The sequence below is a fragment of the Melospiza georgiana genome, chromosome 16 (assembly GCF_028018845.1).
Source record: "Melospiza georgiana isolate bMelGeo1 chromosome 16, bMelGeo1.pri, whole genome shotgun sequence".
NCBI classification, from domain to species: Eukaryota; Metazoa; Chordata; class Aves; order Passeriformes; family Passerellidae; genus Melospiza; species Melospiza georgiana.
The window spans coordinates 1014112-1029941 of record NC_080445.1 but is presented as its reverse complement, the minus strand read 5'-3'; the positions used below and the strand labels follow the sequence as shown (position 1 = coordinate 1029941).

Here is a 15830-nt window from a genome sequence, read left to right as displayed (position 1 = left end):
CCATGGCAGGGACACCTTCCCCTGTCCCAGGCTGCTCCAAGCCCTGTCCGGCCTGGCCTTGGACATTCCCAGGGATGGAGCAGCCACAGTTTCTCCTGTGCCAGGGGAAGAGTTTATTCCCAATATCCCAGCTAGCCCTGCCCCTGGCAGGTTCCAATGCCCTCCGTGGGTCACCTGCAGTGAAATCCCTGCTGGTAACTTCAAGGCTGGGACAAGGATTGGGCTTGTGAGGGCACAGTGCCCATTCTCCATCCACCCTGCAGGCTCGTGGGTCACCTGCCCAGCAAGGGGCTGCTCAGCAGTGCTGCTGGGATCTGGGCACCCCAGTTCTGGGGTTTATGAGCTGCTCCTGCCACAGTCACTGTGCTGTGAGATTCAGCATCACTCTGCGTGTGTTTTGGCCCTGATGGTTTGTCAGGGATTTCAGGCAGATGATGCTGAAGACAAACCTCCAGCCTGCTGCCAGAGAGGGACTCGGTTCTGGATTAACCTCCAGCCTCGGCAGAGTGCTACAAACCCCAGCCCACGGCCGGATCTGCGCCCTGCGAGGCTCAGGCACAAACACGGACACAGGACAGGCTGTCAGCTCCTCCCTGTGCCACGGGCCGTCAGCTCCAGAGGACATCAGCCCCGATTTTTTATTGTTCTGTGTGCCTCGCATAGAGCACAGATTGCTTAAGAGAATGGCACTCCGTGGAGTTTGACCCGGGAGCCCTGATAGTGAAAATAATGCACTTCTCACCAGAGCCACGGGAGACCAAAAGAGTAACTTCGGTCAATTAGTTTAACTTTGACTATAAATATTCCTTCTCATCCCTTGTGACCCTGTTAACAGCTCCGCTGGCAAACCCCGATTCTCTGGCAATATTTAAGCTGCCTGTCAGTTGGCAGAGCCCTGCTGGTGCCCGGCGCGGGGAGCAGAATAAGACCCGGCTGAGCGCAGTAAGTTCCCTTTCAGTTCTACCTCGAGTCGGGAGCTCGGCGGGGTTCGGGGAGCTCAGCCGGGCGGCTGCGGGCCCCGGCGGGCCGTGCCGGCCGCAGGAGGTGCGTGGAGCCGGGGATGCTTTAGAATCCCCCCGAGGCGGCACCGGAGCCGGAGCCACGTGTGCTGCGCTGCGGCTGATAGAGCGGCGCTTCATTCCCATGCCGCGGCTGTCCCCGCGCACAATCTCTGGCGAGGAAAGCGCCGCCGCCGGTGCCAGGCACCGGGGGACAGCGGGCCGTGAGCGGAATGCACAACGCGGGCAAAATTTCCACTGGGCCGCGGCCGAGCCGCGATCGGGAACGCGCGGCGGGGCGGGAGGGTCCGGGAGGAGCCGGAGCGGCGCCCGCGGCTGCCCGGGAGCGTCCCGGCCGCGGGGCATCTGCCATCCCCGCTGTGCCCCTGCCCATCCCTGCTGTGCCCCTGCCCTCCCTCCCTGCGGGGCACCCGCCCTCCCTGACTGTGCCCCCGGCACGGCAGGGGCTGCAGGGCTGTCCCCCTGTCTGACACCTCTGGGAGGGACAGACGGACACAGCTGCCCCCTGTGTGCACACCTCTGGGAGGGACAGGCAGAACTGTCCCCCTGTCCGACCCCTCTGGAAGGACAGACAGACACAGCTGCTCCCTGGGCGCACACCTCCGGGAGGGACAGGCAGAGCTGTCCCCTGTCCGGCGCCTCTGGGAGGACAGACAGTCACGGCTGTCCCCCTGTCCGACGCCTCCGCAAGGACAGACAGCCGCAGCCCCGGGCTCAGCCCCGCTCTCCCCTCGCTGTGCGCGGCCCCGCAGCTCCGGCCCGGCCGCGCTGTGACCCCAGGCGGACCCGGGGGCTCCCCGCGGGCCCCTCCCGGCCCAGGACATGCCCGATGCCGGGGTTCTGCGGGACCCTGGGGTTCTGCGGGACCCTGGGGTTCTGCGGCATTCTGTGGCCCTGCTCCGCGGGCCCCAGGTGGAGTGCCCCGGGCTGGAAGGGGAGCCGCAGGTGTGGGGCAGGGTGAGCAGCTTCCCGGGCTGCCATACCAAACGCTGTTTGTCCTTTCCTAGTCAGGGGCTGGGCGTGCCAGTAAAAACTCAGCGGCGGCCAAGACACATTGGCCTCAGAGAGGTGAGAGAGCAGCGCTGTGGCCGTCGGTGCAGCCCTGCCAGCAGGGATGGGACCCACGGGGATCCAGGGGCTCACAAAGAATGGAAAAGGCTCTGCCGAGTGTCCCCAGGGCCAGCCTGGTGCTGGGACCACTGCCCTCAAAAGATCAGGGCTCCCCACCAGCCTGGGCTGGTGCTGGAGGCTGCAGGGCCGGGATGCAGCTCCCAGCCGTGGGAAGGAGGTGCTGGGGCGGTTCCTGCCCTGGGAACTCCGTATTTATTGACCTTTGGTAAAGAGATGAGCCCAGGGGTGCTGCAGGACACAGGGCAGCCCTTGCTCTCCTCCATCCTCCATCTCCTCCCTGTGTGCTCTCCTGGCTCACCCCCTGGCAGCCCTGTGGTGCCACCAGGGCAGGACCGTGGCCAGTCACGCTCCAGGCAGGTCCCCAGGCCCCAGGTGAGCCGAGGGCAGGCCCGGCTCAGCCCCACACCTGGACACAGGTGCTGTGGGACAGGAGGCTGCCCCGGGCTGGCTTTGCTGCCCCGGGCTCAGAGGCAGAACCCGTCCGACCGCTCGTGATCCCCGCGTCCGTGCCGGCTGTCCCGGAGCCCTCGCCACACCTCCCCAGCCCGCCGGCAGGGACAGCCCATAAGTGTCCCCTGACAAGTGCAGAGAGGCCAAAGGAGCCGGCCGGGCTGCAGGAAGGGAGCAGCACACACCTGGCCCAGGTGTGCAGGGACACTGGGGCTGGCCTGGCTGCGACCGCTCCTCCTGGGGACCCTCCTCGGCCAGCAGGGTAAGGAACACCCCAAAGCTGCTCTGGGCAGGGTAAGGAACACCCCAAACCTGCTCTGGGCAGGGTGAGAAAGAGGAACACCCCAAACCTGCTTTGGGCAGGGTAAGGAACACCCCAATCCTGCTCTGGGCAGGCTGAGAGGAACACCCCAATCCTGCTCTGGGCAGGCTGAGAGGAACACCCCAATCCTGCTCTGGGCAGGGTGAGAGGAACACCCGAAACCTGCTCTGGGCAGGGTAAGGAACACCCCAAACCTGCTCTGGGCAGGCTGAGAGGAACACCCCAAACCTGCTCTGGGCAGGCTGAGAGGAACACCCCAAACCTGCGGTAAGAGGAGCACCCCCAACCTGCTCTGGGCAGGGTAAGAAAGAGGAGCACCCCAAACCTGCTCTGGGCAGGCTGACAGGAACACCCCAATCCTGCTCTGGGCAGCCCTGAGGGCTCCCTGGGCACCAGCTGTGGCCATTGCTGTGCCAGGGACTGCCCAGGTGGCCTTGGCTGCCTCTCACCTCCTGTCCTGCTCTCAAAGTGCGCCTGAGCTGAGGCAAAGAGGCTGCTTTAATGCAAACACCTGACCGACCTCCCAGGGGCAGCCCCAGGGGATGCTCCAGGGATCCCCCAGTGCTGCCACACCTCAATCAGGCATTTCTGGAGGAGAAAATGTGGTTTTGTATTCCTTGGTTGCTGTCTCTCTTCCTGACAAGGAGCAGGGCACAGTTTCTAGTTCAGGAGGGACCCAGGTGCTCTGCACAGCTCCTGCTGTGGCAAAGGAGGAAAATGCCAGCACTGCTGGGGCTGCTCACGTGCCCCCACTCTGCTGCCTTGTGAGGGACACGTTTGTGGCAGCAGCTCCTCACTGGGGCCAGTCCTGCCCTGCTGCCACCCTGGCTGTAACCCCAGCTCTGCTCCTTCCCTCTGCCTGCTCCAGCTGCTCTCACCTTTTCTCTAATGCCCCCATTTCTCAGAAAACCAACAGGAGATCCAGCAGAGCAGCTGGCAGCATCTCCCCATCACACCGAGGGACTCCTGGCTGGGGCAGATGCCGGGACAGCAGCCTGCCCCAGAGCTCTGGCAGCAGCAGCAGCACCTCAGCACCCAGAGCTCCTCAAAGCAGCCCTGCCTGCCCGGGGCTCTCCCTGGCCACCCTCCCGTCCCTCCACAGGCGTGTGCAGCGGGCCGGGCCGTGCCCAGCAGCCATGGAGCCCAGCAGCGTGCCCCCGGCCTCGGTGACCCCCTCGTGGGACGTGTTCCCCCAGCAGACCCTGGAGCCCGTGGACATCGCTGTGCTCGTGCTCTATTTCCTCTTCGTGCTGGCCGTGGGGCTCTGGGTGAGCAGACACCTCCAGAACTCCCTGGGTGTGCTGTGTGCTGAAGATGGGGCTGCTCTGGCTGGGGTTGGGCTGCTTCCCACTGCACCCAACAGCTGCAGGGGGCAGTTTGCAGGTCCTTGTCCTCTCCCCAGCCTGGGACGTGCCCTCGCTGTCCCTGGGGAGTGCCCAGGCCTGTGCTAGCCAAGGTTTGAGAGCCCTGGTGAGGAAGAGGCTGTCTGAGCACAAACCACTGCTAACAATGATGTTTTGTTCATCCAGGAAGGAACTGCTGTCCTATAAATCACCTGTGCTTGTCCACACGGGTCCTGACAGCAGATTCCTTAGATGATTAGCATTGTCTATATATAATTAGGGCAGAAGGGCATCCTTTGGCGTGGCTTTTGTGGCAGCCTGGCTGTCAGCAGGCAGAGAGGGAATAGCTGTTCCCCTTTGGATGTGGTGCCCAGCTCAGAGCACGGCATGGATCATCTCCATGGATCTCATGGATCATTGCATGGGGAAGGGGAGCCCGTGAGCCACACGTGCACTGCCCAGCATCCCTCCTGAGCGCTCCTGACACCCAGAACTCTGCAGCTCTTGCCCCAAACTGCTTTCCTTCCTTTCTGACCTGGTGGGATGGAGTTTGGTTACCCAGAACATTCCATCGGGGTGTGAGGTGATGGAGAACTGCCTGGGGCTCAGGGCACTCGGGAGGAATGCTGGGCATTGCACATTGACTCATTGCAAGCGTCCCTCAGGAAAGCTTTCTGTGCAGCTGGGGGCACTCGGGGGCCGTGCTGGGAGTGCCCTGAGCCCGTGCCCCCTGTGTGCCCGCAGTCCATGTGGAAGACGCAGCGCAGCACCGTCAAGGGCTATTTCCTCGCCGGGGGACAGATGGTCTGGTGGCCTGTGAGTACCCTGTGCCCCTGGGTGTGGCCGTGCTCACAGGGGTTGTCAGATGAGGGAGAGATGAGAATGCTGACTCTGTATTTCAGAAGGCTGATTTATTATTTTATGATATATATATATTACATTAAAACTATACTAAAAGAATAGAAAAGTTCTCATCAGAAGGCTGGCTAAGAATAGAAATGAATGAATAAGAAAGGTTTGTGGCTCGGGCAGAGAGAGAGCCAGCTGACTGTGATTGGCCATTAATTACAAACAACCCCATGAGACCAATCCCAGATGCACCTGTTGCATCCCACAGCAGCAGATAATCAATGTTTGCATTTTGTTCCTGAGGCTTCCAGCTTCTCAGCAGGAACAATCCCAAGAAAAGGATTTTCATAGAAAGATGTCTGTGACAGTGGGGCACTGCCCCCCACTGCTGCTGGGGCACTGCCCATGCCTCCAAACAGCAATAAACAGCCAAAAGTTACTCCTGTGCTTTCCCAGCTTCAAGTTGGCTTTTCCCCCCTGGCTTTGAGACTGCAGGGCGAGGCCAAGCCCAAGGTCCCACAAAGCCTGGCTGCTTCTGGAGATTTCCACGATTGCCTGGGGTCCCCAGCATGGACACAGCTCTGGGCTGAGCCTGGGCTGTCTCATCTGGGCTGGGCTGCTGCCTCAGCAGTGCTGATGCCAGAACCTGACATTACCTGTTCCCCTCACCTTTTCTGCTCACCCACAAGAGCTGGATGCTTTGCAAGCAGGATGGTCCCAAGCAGGAGTGGGCAGTGACTGGTGAGCGAGGCTGCAGAGAGGTGCCCAGGCCACTGAGGCTGTAGGGAGAAGAAGAAGGTGGCAGAGGCTGCCAGGGATTCCACGTCCTGCGCAGCCAGGAGCGGGGACAGCTCCCTGTGCCCCCTGTGCCAGGGCCACAGCCGGTTTCTCCCTTTGCCCAGGTGGGTGCCTCCCTGTTTGCCAGCAACGTGGGCAGCGGGCACTTCATCGGCCTGGCGGGCTCGGGAGCTGCCTCGGGCATTGCAGCCACAGCCTACGAGTGGAACGTGAGTGGGCACGGGGGCTGGACAGGGCATTCCACCCGCCCTGCCCTGCCCTCCCTGCAGGCTCAGCCTGCTCCTGCTGCAGGGCTGGCAGTCCCCAGCTGTGGGACACTGCCCCAGCCAGCCTGGAACCCCTCTGACCCTTCCCTTCCCTCCCTGGCAGGGCATGTTCTGTGTGCTGGTGCTGGCCTGGCTCTTCCTGCCCATCTACATCGCCTCGGGGGTACGTGGGGATGGATGGATGGATGGATGGATGGATGGATGGATGGGCTCCCTCCACTGCTCCTGGCACTGCTCCCCCGGCCCAGCTGGGGTGGCAGAGCTGCTGGCAGGGGGCTCAGGCTGCCCCCAGCCCCTGGCAATGAGCAAAGACCCCTCCATGCACTGACCATGGGGATGGACACTCACGGTTGTTGTGCAGCATCCCAGCAGAGCCAAACCCCAGCCCAGGGCAGCCCCCAGGGCCCTCCTGCTCCTGCCCCACTGCAAACACCCCCAGAGCCCCCTGGGGAGCCCCTGGCAGCTCTGGGGGTGCCCAGGGACTGTCCCCCATTCCCTCACTCCCTCCGCAGGTCACCACCATGCCGGAGTATCTGCAGAGGCGCTTTGGAGGCAAAAGGATTCAGATATTCCTGGCCATCCTCTACCTGTTCATCTACATCTTCACCAAAATATCTGTAAGTAGGAAAGAAAAAGAAAAAGGGAAATGGATTGGGTTGAATTCACTTTGGAAATGTGTGCTGAGCAGTGAGGCTGAGAAAGGCAAGGAGTGGCTGTGCCTGGCTGAGCAGAGAAGGGTTTGTGATCAAAACACCCAAGGAAGACAGACTGTATTTTAAGGAGTGGCTTCTCTTTTTGGCTCAACCAGCACCTGAATGGCTGTGATAGCAGGAGGGACAGCTCGTGTCAGTGCCCTGAGCAATAGTCCATGGACAGGTGGGGCTCTGAGGGTGGATGTGGTGGCTGTTAGATTTTGCACCCCTGGCAGCTCCCCCAGCTTCTCCCCTTTGCTCATTTATTGCCTGTGCAGACACAGGTGCTGTTATGGCAGGATGGAGGAGCTGGGACAGGCTTGGAGGAGAAGTCTTCATTCCTTTATTGCACCTGTTTGAATAAATAACTGAATGAAGCCTTGCACAACAGCCTGGTGGCTGTTCATTAACTGCCAGCCAGGGCACGGATCCGTGGAGCACACAGATCCCTGCTGGGGTATTTCCTGTCCTGGGGGGGAACACGGTGTCTGACCCTGCCCCTGAGCCTCCCCAAACCTCTGGCAGAGCCTGGGAGTGCAGGGCACAGGGAATGGCTGCCCAGGGCCGGAGGGCAGCGCTGGGTGGGGAATTGGGCAGGATGCAGAGCAGCTGTGGTGCCCCTGGACCCCTGGCAGTGCCCCAGGCCAGGCTGGGAGCAGCCTGGGAGGTGTCCCTGCCGTGGCAGGGTGGGAATGGGATGGGATTTAAGGTGCCTTCCACCCAAAGCACTGCAGGCTTGTGTGGAATGGATGTCAGTGCTGGGTTCAGATGGCACCGATGGGTAAGGTGCCCAGCTTCTCCTCTGGATCAAACTGAATGACTCCATTTCCACCTGCTGACATGTCTGAGTGCAGCTCCTGTGCTCAGGGTGTTTTTCCCCTGCCTGCCCTCCCTGGGCCTGTCCTGGAGCTCTCCTGTCCCGTTTGCAGGTGCTGCAGAGCAGGTTGGGCAGGGCTGGCCCACCCTGGGGACATTGTGCTGCTGATCCCCCTGTCCCCATGGCAGCAGCAGGGACAGTTCCAGGGGGCTGGGGAGGGGGGTCTGCAGGGCACATTGCCCAGGCCCTGCCCAGCTCCCCCATCCTGAACTGGGGATGGAGAGAAGCTCACCCCACTCTGTGCCAGGGCTGGGCACGTCCCCTCTCGTGGCACCCCTGCCATCCCCTGGCTGTCACTGCTGGGAGCAGCAGGAGTGGCAAACGGCTGAGGAGGGGTCCTGGGGCTGCTGTGTGACCATGCTCACAGGGGTCCCAGGGTGAGGGAAGAGACGAGGATCTGACTCCATGTTTCAGAAGGCTGATTTATTATTTTATGATATATATTAAAACTATACTAAAAGAATAGAAGAAAGGATTTCATCAGAAGGCTGGCTAAGAATAGAAAAAAGGAAGAAAGGATGATAACAAAGGTTTGTGGCTCAGACTCTCTGTCCCAGCCATCTGACTGTGATTGGCCATTAATTACAAACAACCCCATGAGACCAATCCCAGATGCACCTGTTGCATCCCACAGCAGCAGATAACCATTGTTTGCATTTTGTTCCTGAGGCTTCTCAGCAGGAGAAATCCTAAGGAATGGATTTTCCATAAAAGATGTCTGTGACACTGCTGTGGGAGTGGGAGCTGGGGCTGGGGCCATGAGCAAACCAGGCTGGTGCCAGGAAAGGGGGGTGAATGTGCACTGGGAGGGGCTGGGGGTGCTGTCCCACAGTGTGTCGCTGTCACTCTGCTGTCCCTGCAGGTGGACATGTACGCCGGGGCCCTGTTCATCCAGCAGGCCCTGCACTGGGACCTGTACATCGCCGTGGCCGGGCTGCTGGCCATCACTGCTGTGTACACCGTGTCTGGTGGGTGCTGGGGACACTCCTCACCTGCCCCGGACCCTGCACTGACCCTGTCCCGTCCTGCCCATCCATCTGAGGCGTTCAAGTGTCCCAGGCCAGGCTGGACAGGTCTGGGAGCAGCCTGGTGCAATGGAAGGTGTCCCTGGGGCAGGGAAGGTGTCCCTGCCATGGCAGGGGTGGCACTGGATGGGATTTAGGGTCCCTTCCCACCCAGCCATTTCAGGACTCCATGGCTCATGCCATGCACCATGTCCAGCCTGGTTTTGCCATGAGTGTGGACGTTGGGGTGGGAAGGCAATAGGAAATTCACCTTTTTATAACAAATTTCCGTATGATGGTAAGTGAAGGCTCCTCAGAGGCTGCCCCGGGTGGGTGCAGGTGTGCTGTGCCCCAAGGAGAAGCTGTGCAGGGCATTGCCAGGGTACATTTCCCCTGTTTCCCCGGAGGTGAGAGGGATTTGCAGCACAATGAGCCGTGTAATGCACAAAGACTCTGGGCTTGGATGCCCTTTCAGGGCTTAGGAGTGGCCAAATGGAAAACAGCCACATAGACAAATAAAGGTTATTCCTTTCCCACTGCTCACCCCCAGTGATGTAAAATCACAATCCCCTTTTTTCCAGCCTGGGCTTTGTTTTAGAATTTTCCATGGATTTCCCGTAGAATTACTCCTGCTTTTGGCTTCTAGTGACACAATGGTGACTCACGATGAGTCAGATGCTGAGGAATTCCAAAGGGCCCCTGGCCAAAGCTGCCCCAGCGTGGACAGAACCCCCAGCCAGGTTCAGTCTGGGGCTCAGTTTGTGCTCAGGAGCCTGTGCAGGGTGTGAGGTGCTGGGGCAGCACAAGCCCAGCTCACCCAGCGTGTCCCTGTGCCCCGCAGGTGGCCTGGCAGCTGTCATCTACACGGATGCCCTGCAGACCCTCATCATGCTCATCGGGGCCGTGTCCCTCATGGTCTTCAGTGAGTGCTTCCCTGGGCCTTTGTCACCTGCACTGTGACAGAAACCTCACCGAGTTCAATACTGGGGAGGAATCCTTCTCTGGGAGGGTGGGAGCCCTGGCACAGGTGCCCAGAGCAGCTGGGGCTGCCCCTGCATCCCTGGCAGTGCCCAAGGCCAGGCTGGACACTGGGGCTGGGGGCACCTGGGGCAGTGGGAGGTGTCCCTGCCATGGCAGGGGTGGGATGAGATGGGATTTAGGGTCCTTCCCAACCCAAACCATGGCAGAATCCTGTGATTGCAGAGCAGGGGCAGCCCCTGTGAGTGTCTGCCCTTCCCCAGCGCAGAGGAGAACCAAGAGCTGCTGGTTTTCAAGGAATGCCCCTGGAGCACCCCCCGCAGTGACCCAGAGGCTGCAATCAGAGTCCCGACCCGCGGGGATGCACTGACAGCTCCTCGTGGCCCGTTCCAGGTTTCATTGAAGTCGGTGGCCTGGAAGGTTTGCAGGCAAAGTACTTTGGTGCCATCCCCAGCATCCGGCAGGAGAACAGCAGCTGTGGGCTGCCCAGGGCAGACGCTTTCCACATCTTCAGAGACCCCGTCAGCTCGGACCTGCCCTGGCCTGGGGTCCTGGTGGGAATGACCATCCCCTCCCTGTGGTACTGGTGCACAGACCAGGTGGGTCCCTGCCTGCTCCCGGGCCTGGGTGGGTCCTATTGCAAACCTGGGGGATGCCACCTCACCTGGAGTGATTTTATGATTTTCTGAATTTCACCTGATACTGATTTTCATCAGTAAAATCGTATTTTACCATCAGCAAAATCAGATGGTTAAGTTCTAAAGAAGGAAATCTTGATATGCACAACTAAATATTAGTAATCGTCTCCGTGGAAAAAGGGGTAAGAACGTGTTTGTGTGTTAATCCTTGTCTATAAAGAAGTCTTTGGTTTGTTTGTTTGCTTTTTAACTTGATCCTTTGTTCCTTGTGAGCCACCTGTGAGTTTCTCCCCTCACCTGTCCCGGGTCTGGCTCCCATCCCTCCATCAGAGCCCCAAAACCCCTCCTGCTGCTCCAGCTGTGCTTTCCTGCTCTCTCATTTAACTCTGCCCACTCCAGCCCTGCCCTGCTCCACAGGGCCAGGGAAGGGCCCAGAGCAGGAAAATGGCAACCCCTGGGCATGGGTAGGTGAGGTCAGGCCCTGCAGCTCGGCTGGAAGGGCACAGAGCAGGAAAATGGAAACCCTGGGCATGGGTAGGTGAGGTCAGGCCCTGCAGCTCGGCTGGAAGGGCACAGAGCAGGAAAATGGCAAACCCTGGGCATGGGTAGGTGAGGTCAGGCCCTGCAGCTCGGCTGGAAGGGCACAGAGCAGTGCCTGTGTCTCTGGAAGGAGCCAGCATCCACAGCAAGGGCTGCAGAGCACGGCCAAGCCCTGTGATCACCCTCTGAGCCCTGCAGAGTTCACTGGAGATCAAAGCCAGGGCGATCCATCCCAGGCAGCCCCTGCTGCTGGCGGCCAACCACAGCCATTCCTTCGTTCCTAGGTCATTGTTCAGAGGTCCCTCGCTGCCAAAAACCTCTCCCACGCCAAAGGAGGCTCCTTGATGACCTCCTACTTGAAGATTTTGCCCCTCTTTATGATGGTAATGCCAGGCATGATCAGCCGGGTTCTGTTCCCAGGTAAGTGCCGAGGGAGGGATCTCAGCGATCTGCCCCTGCCCGAGGCTGTGCCAGCTGCACAGGGCTGAGGAAGCCTTTCTCAGTCAGATGAGGGGTTCCACTGCACCAGCGTGAGGAAATGTCCTTCCTAAATGTCCAGTCAGGAGCTGGATGGTGCCAGAGCAGCCCCAGCCCTCGCTGAGCTGAGCCAGCCCAGGGTCACTGGCTGGGAGCCCCCAGGCTCTCAGTATTTCCCTTTGAAAGAACATTTTACAGCATTCAGAGAGGAGCCAGCTCAGAGACACTGTGCACTGCTGCCTCTCACTGCCTGCTGCTTCTTCCAGACCTGGTGGCTTGCGCAGACCCAGAAATTTGCCAGAAAATCTGCGGCAACCCCTCTGGCTGTTCTGACATTGCTTATCCCAAGCTGGTGCTGGAGCTGCTGCCTGTGGGTAAGAGCCTGGGGATGGTTCTGCCATGGTGGGGTTGGCGCCTGGGAGAGGAGCTCAGAGAGGCAAAGAGCCTGGGGCTGTCATTTACAGGGGTTTGTGTGGGATGGACCTACCATTGCCATTTTAAACTGGAGCTAAACCAGATTTAAAAGTCTGTTCTACCCACAGAAGACCCCAAGGCTGCTCTGCACTGGAGCCTCTGAGGGTTCCTCTCCTCGTTCCAGGGCTCAGGGGCCTGATGATGTCCGTGATGATTGCAGCCCTCATGTCCTCCCTGACCTCCATCTTCAACAGCTCCAGCACCATCTTCACCATGGACCTCTGGAAGCACCTCCGGCCCCGCTGCTCCGAGTGGGAGCTGATGGTTGTGGGCAGGTGGGCACAGCTGGGAGGGCTGGGCAGAGCCTGGTGCCAGGCACAGCTGGATGGGCTATGATTTATTATTTTATTATATATATATTATATTTTATTAAAGAATGCTATTCTAAAACTATACTAAAGAAAGAGAAAGGACACATCAGAAGGCTTAAGAATGATAATGGAAGACTGTGACTGACTGTTCAGAGTCCAACACAGCTGATGGTGATTGGTCATTAATTAAAACAATTCACATGGAACCAATCAAAGATGCACCTGTTGGTAAACGATCTCCAGCCCACATTCCCAAGCATTCAGATAATTGTTGGAGGCCTCTCAGCTTCCCAGGAGACAATCGTGGGCCCAGAGGGATTTTCAGACAATGTCGTGGTGGCAGGGCCGGATCTCACGGGCAGGCCCTGTGTGTCCCGCAGGGTGTTTGTGCTGCTGCTGACTGTGGTGTCCATCCTGTGGATCCCCCTGGTGCAGGCTGGCCAGGGCGGGCAGCTCTTCATCTACATCCAGTCCATCAGCTCCTACCTGCAGCCGCCCGTGGCCGTGGTCTTCATCCTGGGCTGCTTCTGGAGGAGAGCCAACGAGAAGGTAGGGGCTGTGCCGGCCCCGCAGCCCTGCTGGGCACCGCTCCAACGCTGAATCCCCTCCTTGCCTCCCCAGGGCGCGTTCTGGGGGCTGCTGCTGGGGCTGCTGCTGGGTGGGGTGCGCCTGGTGCTGGATTTCATCTACCCCGAGCCGCAGTGCGGGCAGCCCGACACCCGGCCCGGCGTGGTCAGGCACATGCACTACCTCTACTTCTCCATGGTGCTGGGGGCCACCACCAGCCTCACCGTGCTCCTGGTCAGCCTGGCCACCGAGCCCCCGGCCCCCGAACAGGTGGGTGTGTGTCCTGTGTGCTCCCTCAGCCCTAAATACTACCTGGGTTATGGGCCACCTTTGTGCTCCCTTAGCCCCCAGTGCCTTCCTGGGTTATGGCCCCTCTGTGCTCCCTCAGCCCCCAATGCCTTCATGGGTTATGGGCCACCTTTGTGTTCCCTTAGCCCCCAATGCTTTCCTGGCTTATGGGCCACCTTTGTGTTCCCTCAGCCCTAAATTCCTTCCTGGGTTATGGGCCCCCCTCTGTGTTCCCTCAGCCCTAAATTCCTTCCTGGGTTATGGGCCACCTCTGTGTTCCCTTAGCCCCCAATGCTTTCCTGGGTTATGGGCCACCTTTGTGTTCCCTCAGCCCCTAGTGCCTTCCTGGGCTATGGCTCCTCTGTGCTCCCTCAGCCCCCCTGATGCCAGCAGTGCTGAGCAGCCCCCCTGATGCCCCCTTGGTGCCACAGATCAGCCGGCTGACCTGGTTCACCCGTGGGGATGCCCCGGCCGTGCAGGAGGCAGCAGCAGCAGCAGCCGGGCCCGGCCCCACCAAGGAGCAGCTGGAGCTGAGCCCCACTCCTGAGAGCGGCCCCGACCCCAGCAAAGGTCAGTGAGCACAGCCCCCCCGGGCATCCCTAACAGCCTGCAGGACAGGGAACATTAAAGCTCTTTCCTCTGGAGCTCTGGAGCTGCAGGGTGTGCTGAAAGAATCACAGAATTAAAGAACAGAGAATCTGCTGAGCCGGAGGGACCCCCAGGATCACCCAGTGCACCCCTGTCCCTGCACAGATCCAAACCCTGGGCATCCCTGGAGTGGTGTCCAAACCCTCCCAGAGCTCGGTGGGGCCATGCCCATTCCCTGGGGAGCCTGGGCAGTGCCAGCACCCTCTGGGGGAAGAACCTTTCCCTGAAATCCAACCTAAACATCCCCAGCCCAGCCCCAGTGCTGCCCCTGCCCCAGAGCAGAGCTGGGAGCTGCCCCTCAGGAGGAGCTGCAGGGCACAGTGAGCTCTGACCTCCATCTCCTCTTGCCCGGGGCCAAAAGCTTTACCTGACACTGTACCTAGGCAGGAGTTCAGTTTCATTTCCAGCTCTCAATGGCATTACCAAGGAACTGGGTGGGATACAGAGCCATGGCCACTATCCCAGGCTGGTGCTGTGGCACCTGCTGCCAGAACTGGCTGGAAAAGGGGAGCATGGAGGAAGACACAATAACGTTGATGAAATTCCCTCTCTGTTTTCCAGTGGTGTTCTGGGATAAGCTCTAGCAGCAGGGAGAGCCCTGAGCCCTGGGCTGAGGTCTTGGCAGACCAGTGAGGGAGGATGTGCCTGTTTTAAAGCTTGTGCCTGTCAGGATTGGGCACAGCCATGTGCAGAGCTGCCCGTGCATTGATTGCAGCCTGGATTCCCATGCCCTGTTTGTGCCAGGATTCCCATGCCCTGTTTGTGTGTCAGCTCTGCTGCTGTCCCTTTGATCTGTGCCAGGCTACAGTGAGTTAATGAGTTATGGTGCAGCTCCCCTGCTGCTGGGCAGCCTCACACTGTTGGACATGAGCGTTACCTTCCAGCATTAATGAATGAGGTGTCCCAAAGGGCAGTGCAGGCTCCAGGTGTGGCAGGGGTGGACCAGAGCAGCACTCACCTGGGGGCACCAGGCACCTACAGCTCGGGTTTTAGCTTTGGGTTATCATTACCATGGCTGCTGGAACAGCAGAACCTGAGCTCAGAGCTGCGGGGAGCACAGACCTGGTGCTGCAGGGGTGCCAGTGCAGTGCCCAGTGAAACCAGGGGTGTGTTTGTGCACCAAGCCCTGCACAGCAGCACCAGGCACTGCTGGCTCATCCCCCATCTCCCGTTGCAGGTGCAGCCGAGGCCAGGGGCAGCTCCAAGCTGCTGAGCACCGTGCTGTGGCTCTGCGGCATGGAGCGCAGGCAGGAGGGGGCTGAGCCCCTGCCCAGGGCTGAGCCCCTGCCCGTGGTGTCCCTGGAGGAGGAGCCCCTGGTGAAGCACATCCTGAACATCAACCTGCTGCTCTGTGTGTGTGCTGGCATCTTCCTCTGGGCCTACTTTGCATAGCCAGGGGATGCCAGGCACACACACCATCTAATCCTAACTGGTGTAAATATTAATGATTAGCGGAGGGTTAATGTAATTCTTAATGCTTTCTAAATTTTATTTCTTTATTTAAGACGTTTTAAAGACATAATATTTTCTTTATTTCTAATGGGGGCCTGGCTGTGCCTGGGCAGAGCGCTTGGCACTGGCACTGCCAGACCCCACCTGGCACCAACCAGCTGAGGAAGGTTGGTTTGGTTATTTTAAATATTTAATTTTGCTCTTTGGCCTTAGAGCACTGCCTGGGATTCAGGAAGCCTGGAATCTCTTCCTGTTTATGCCTTGATAACCAGCTACGACCCCTTGGGTCCCCCTCTGGTTCAGCTGCTCTGGCCTTGGGGGACAGCAGTGACACCTCGAGTGCCCGGAGCAGAGCCCAGGGCTGTTCTCTGTGCTCTGCTGGGCCTCTGGCTCAGCTGTGCCCGTTCAGCTCCTTCCCTGTGTGCAGTGAGTGCTCATGGACCTGTCTGGGAGCTCTGGCTGAGGCACCACCACTGACACCCCAATGGCAGCACCAGCATGGAAACCGCACCACAGCTGCTGCCGGGGGCACCTGAAGGACCTAAACCTGTGAAACGCTGCTGGAAACCCTGGGGGAGGGAGGCACTGACACTCTGGGGGATAAACATCAAAATCAGTCACAGGACTGGACTCTGTGCCTCTCCAAACTGAATTTAGAATTAAAGATTTGTTACAGGGCTGGTGTGGTAACAAAGGAGGGTCTCAC

The 15830-nt window shown here is 59.5% G+C and overlaps 1 protein-coding gene across 1 annotated transcript; it reads left to right on the top strand.

Moving 5' to 3' along the window:
- Positions 1-2070: 2070 nt before the first annotated feature.
- Positions 2071-15752, top strand: SLC5A11 (solute carrier family 5 member 11). The gene is made up of 16 exons (XM_058035194.1): positions 2071-2087; positions 4025-4190; positions 5010-5081; positions 6017-6121; positions 6282-6341; positions 6691-6795; positions 8610-8715; positions 9593-9673; positions 10123-10328; positions 11192-11327; positions 11651-11758; positions 11983-12133; positions 12550-12718; positions 12791-13006; positions 13456-13594; positions 14850-15752. Exons 2-16 carry the CDS (start codon positions 4059-4061, stop codon positions 15062-15064), a joined length of 2001 nt encoding a protein of 666 aa, XP_057891177.1. The 5' UTR covers positions 2071-2087; positions 4025-4058; the 3' UTR covers positions 15065-15752.
- The last annotated feature ends 78 nt before the right edge of the window (positions 15753-15830 follow it).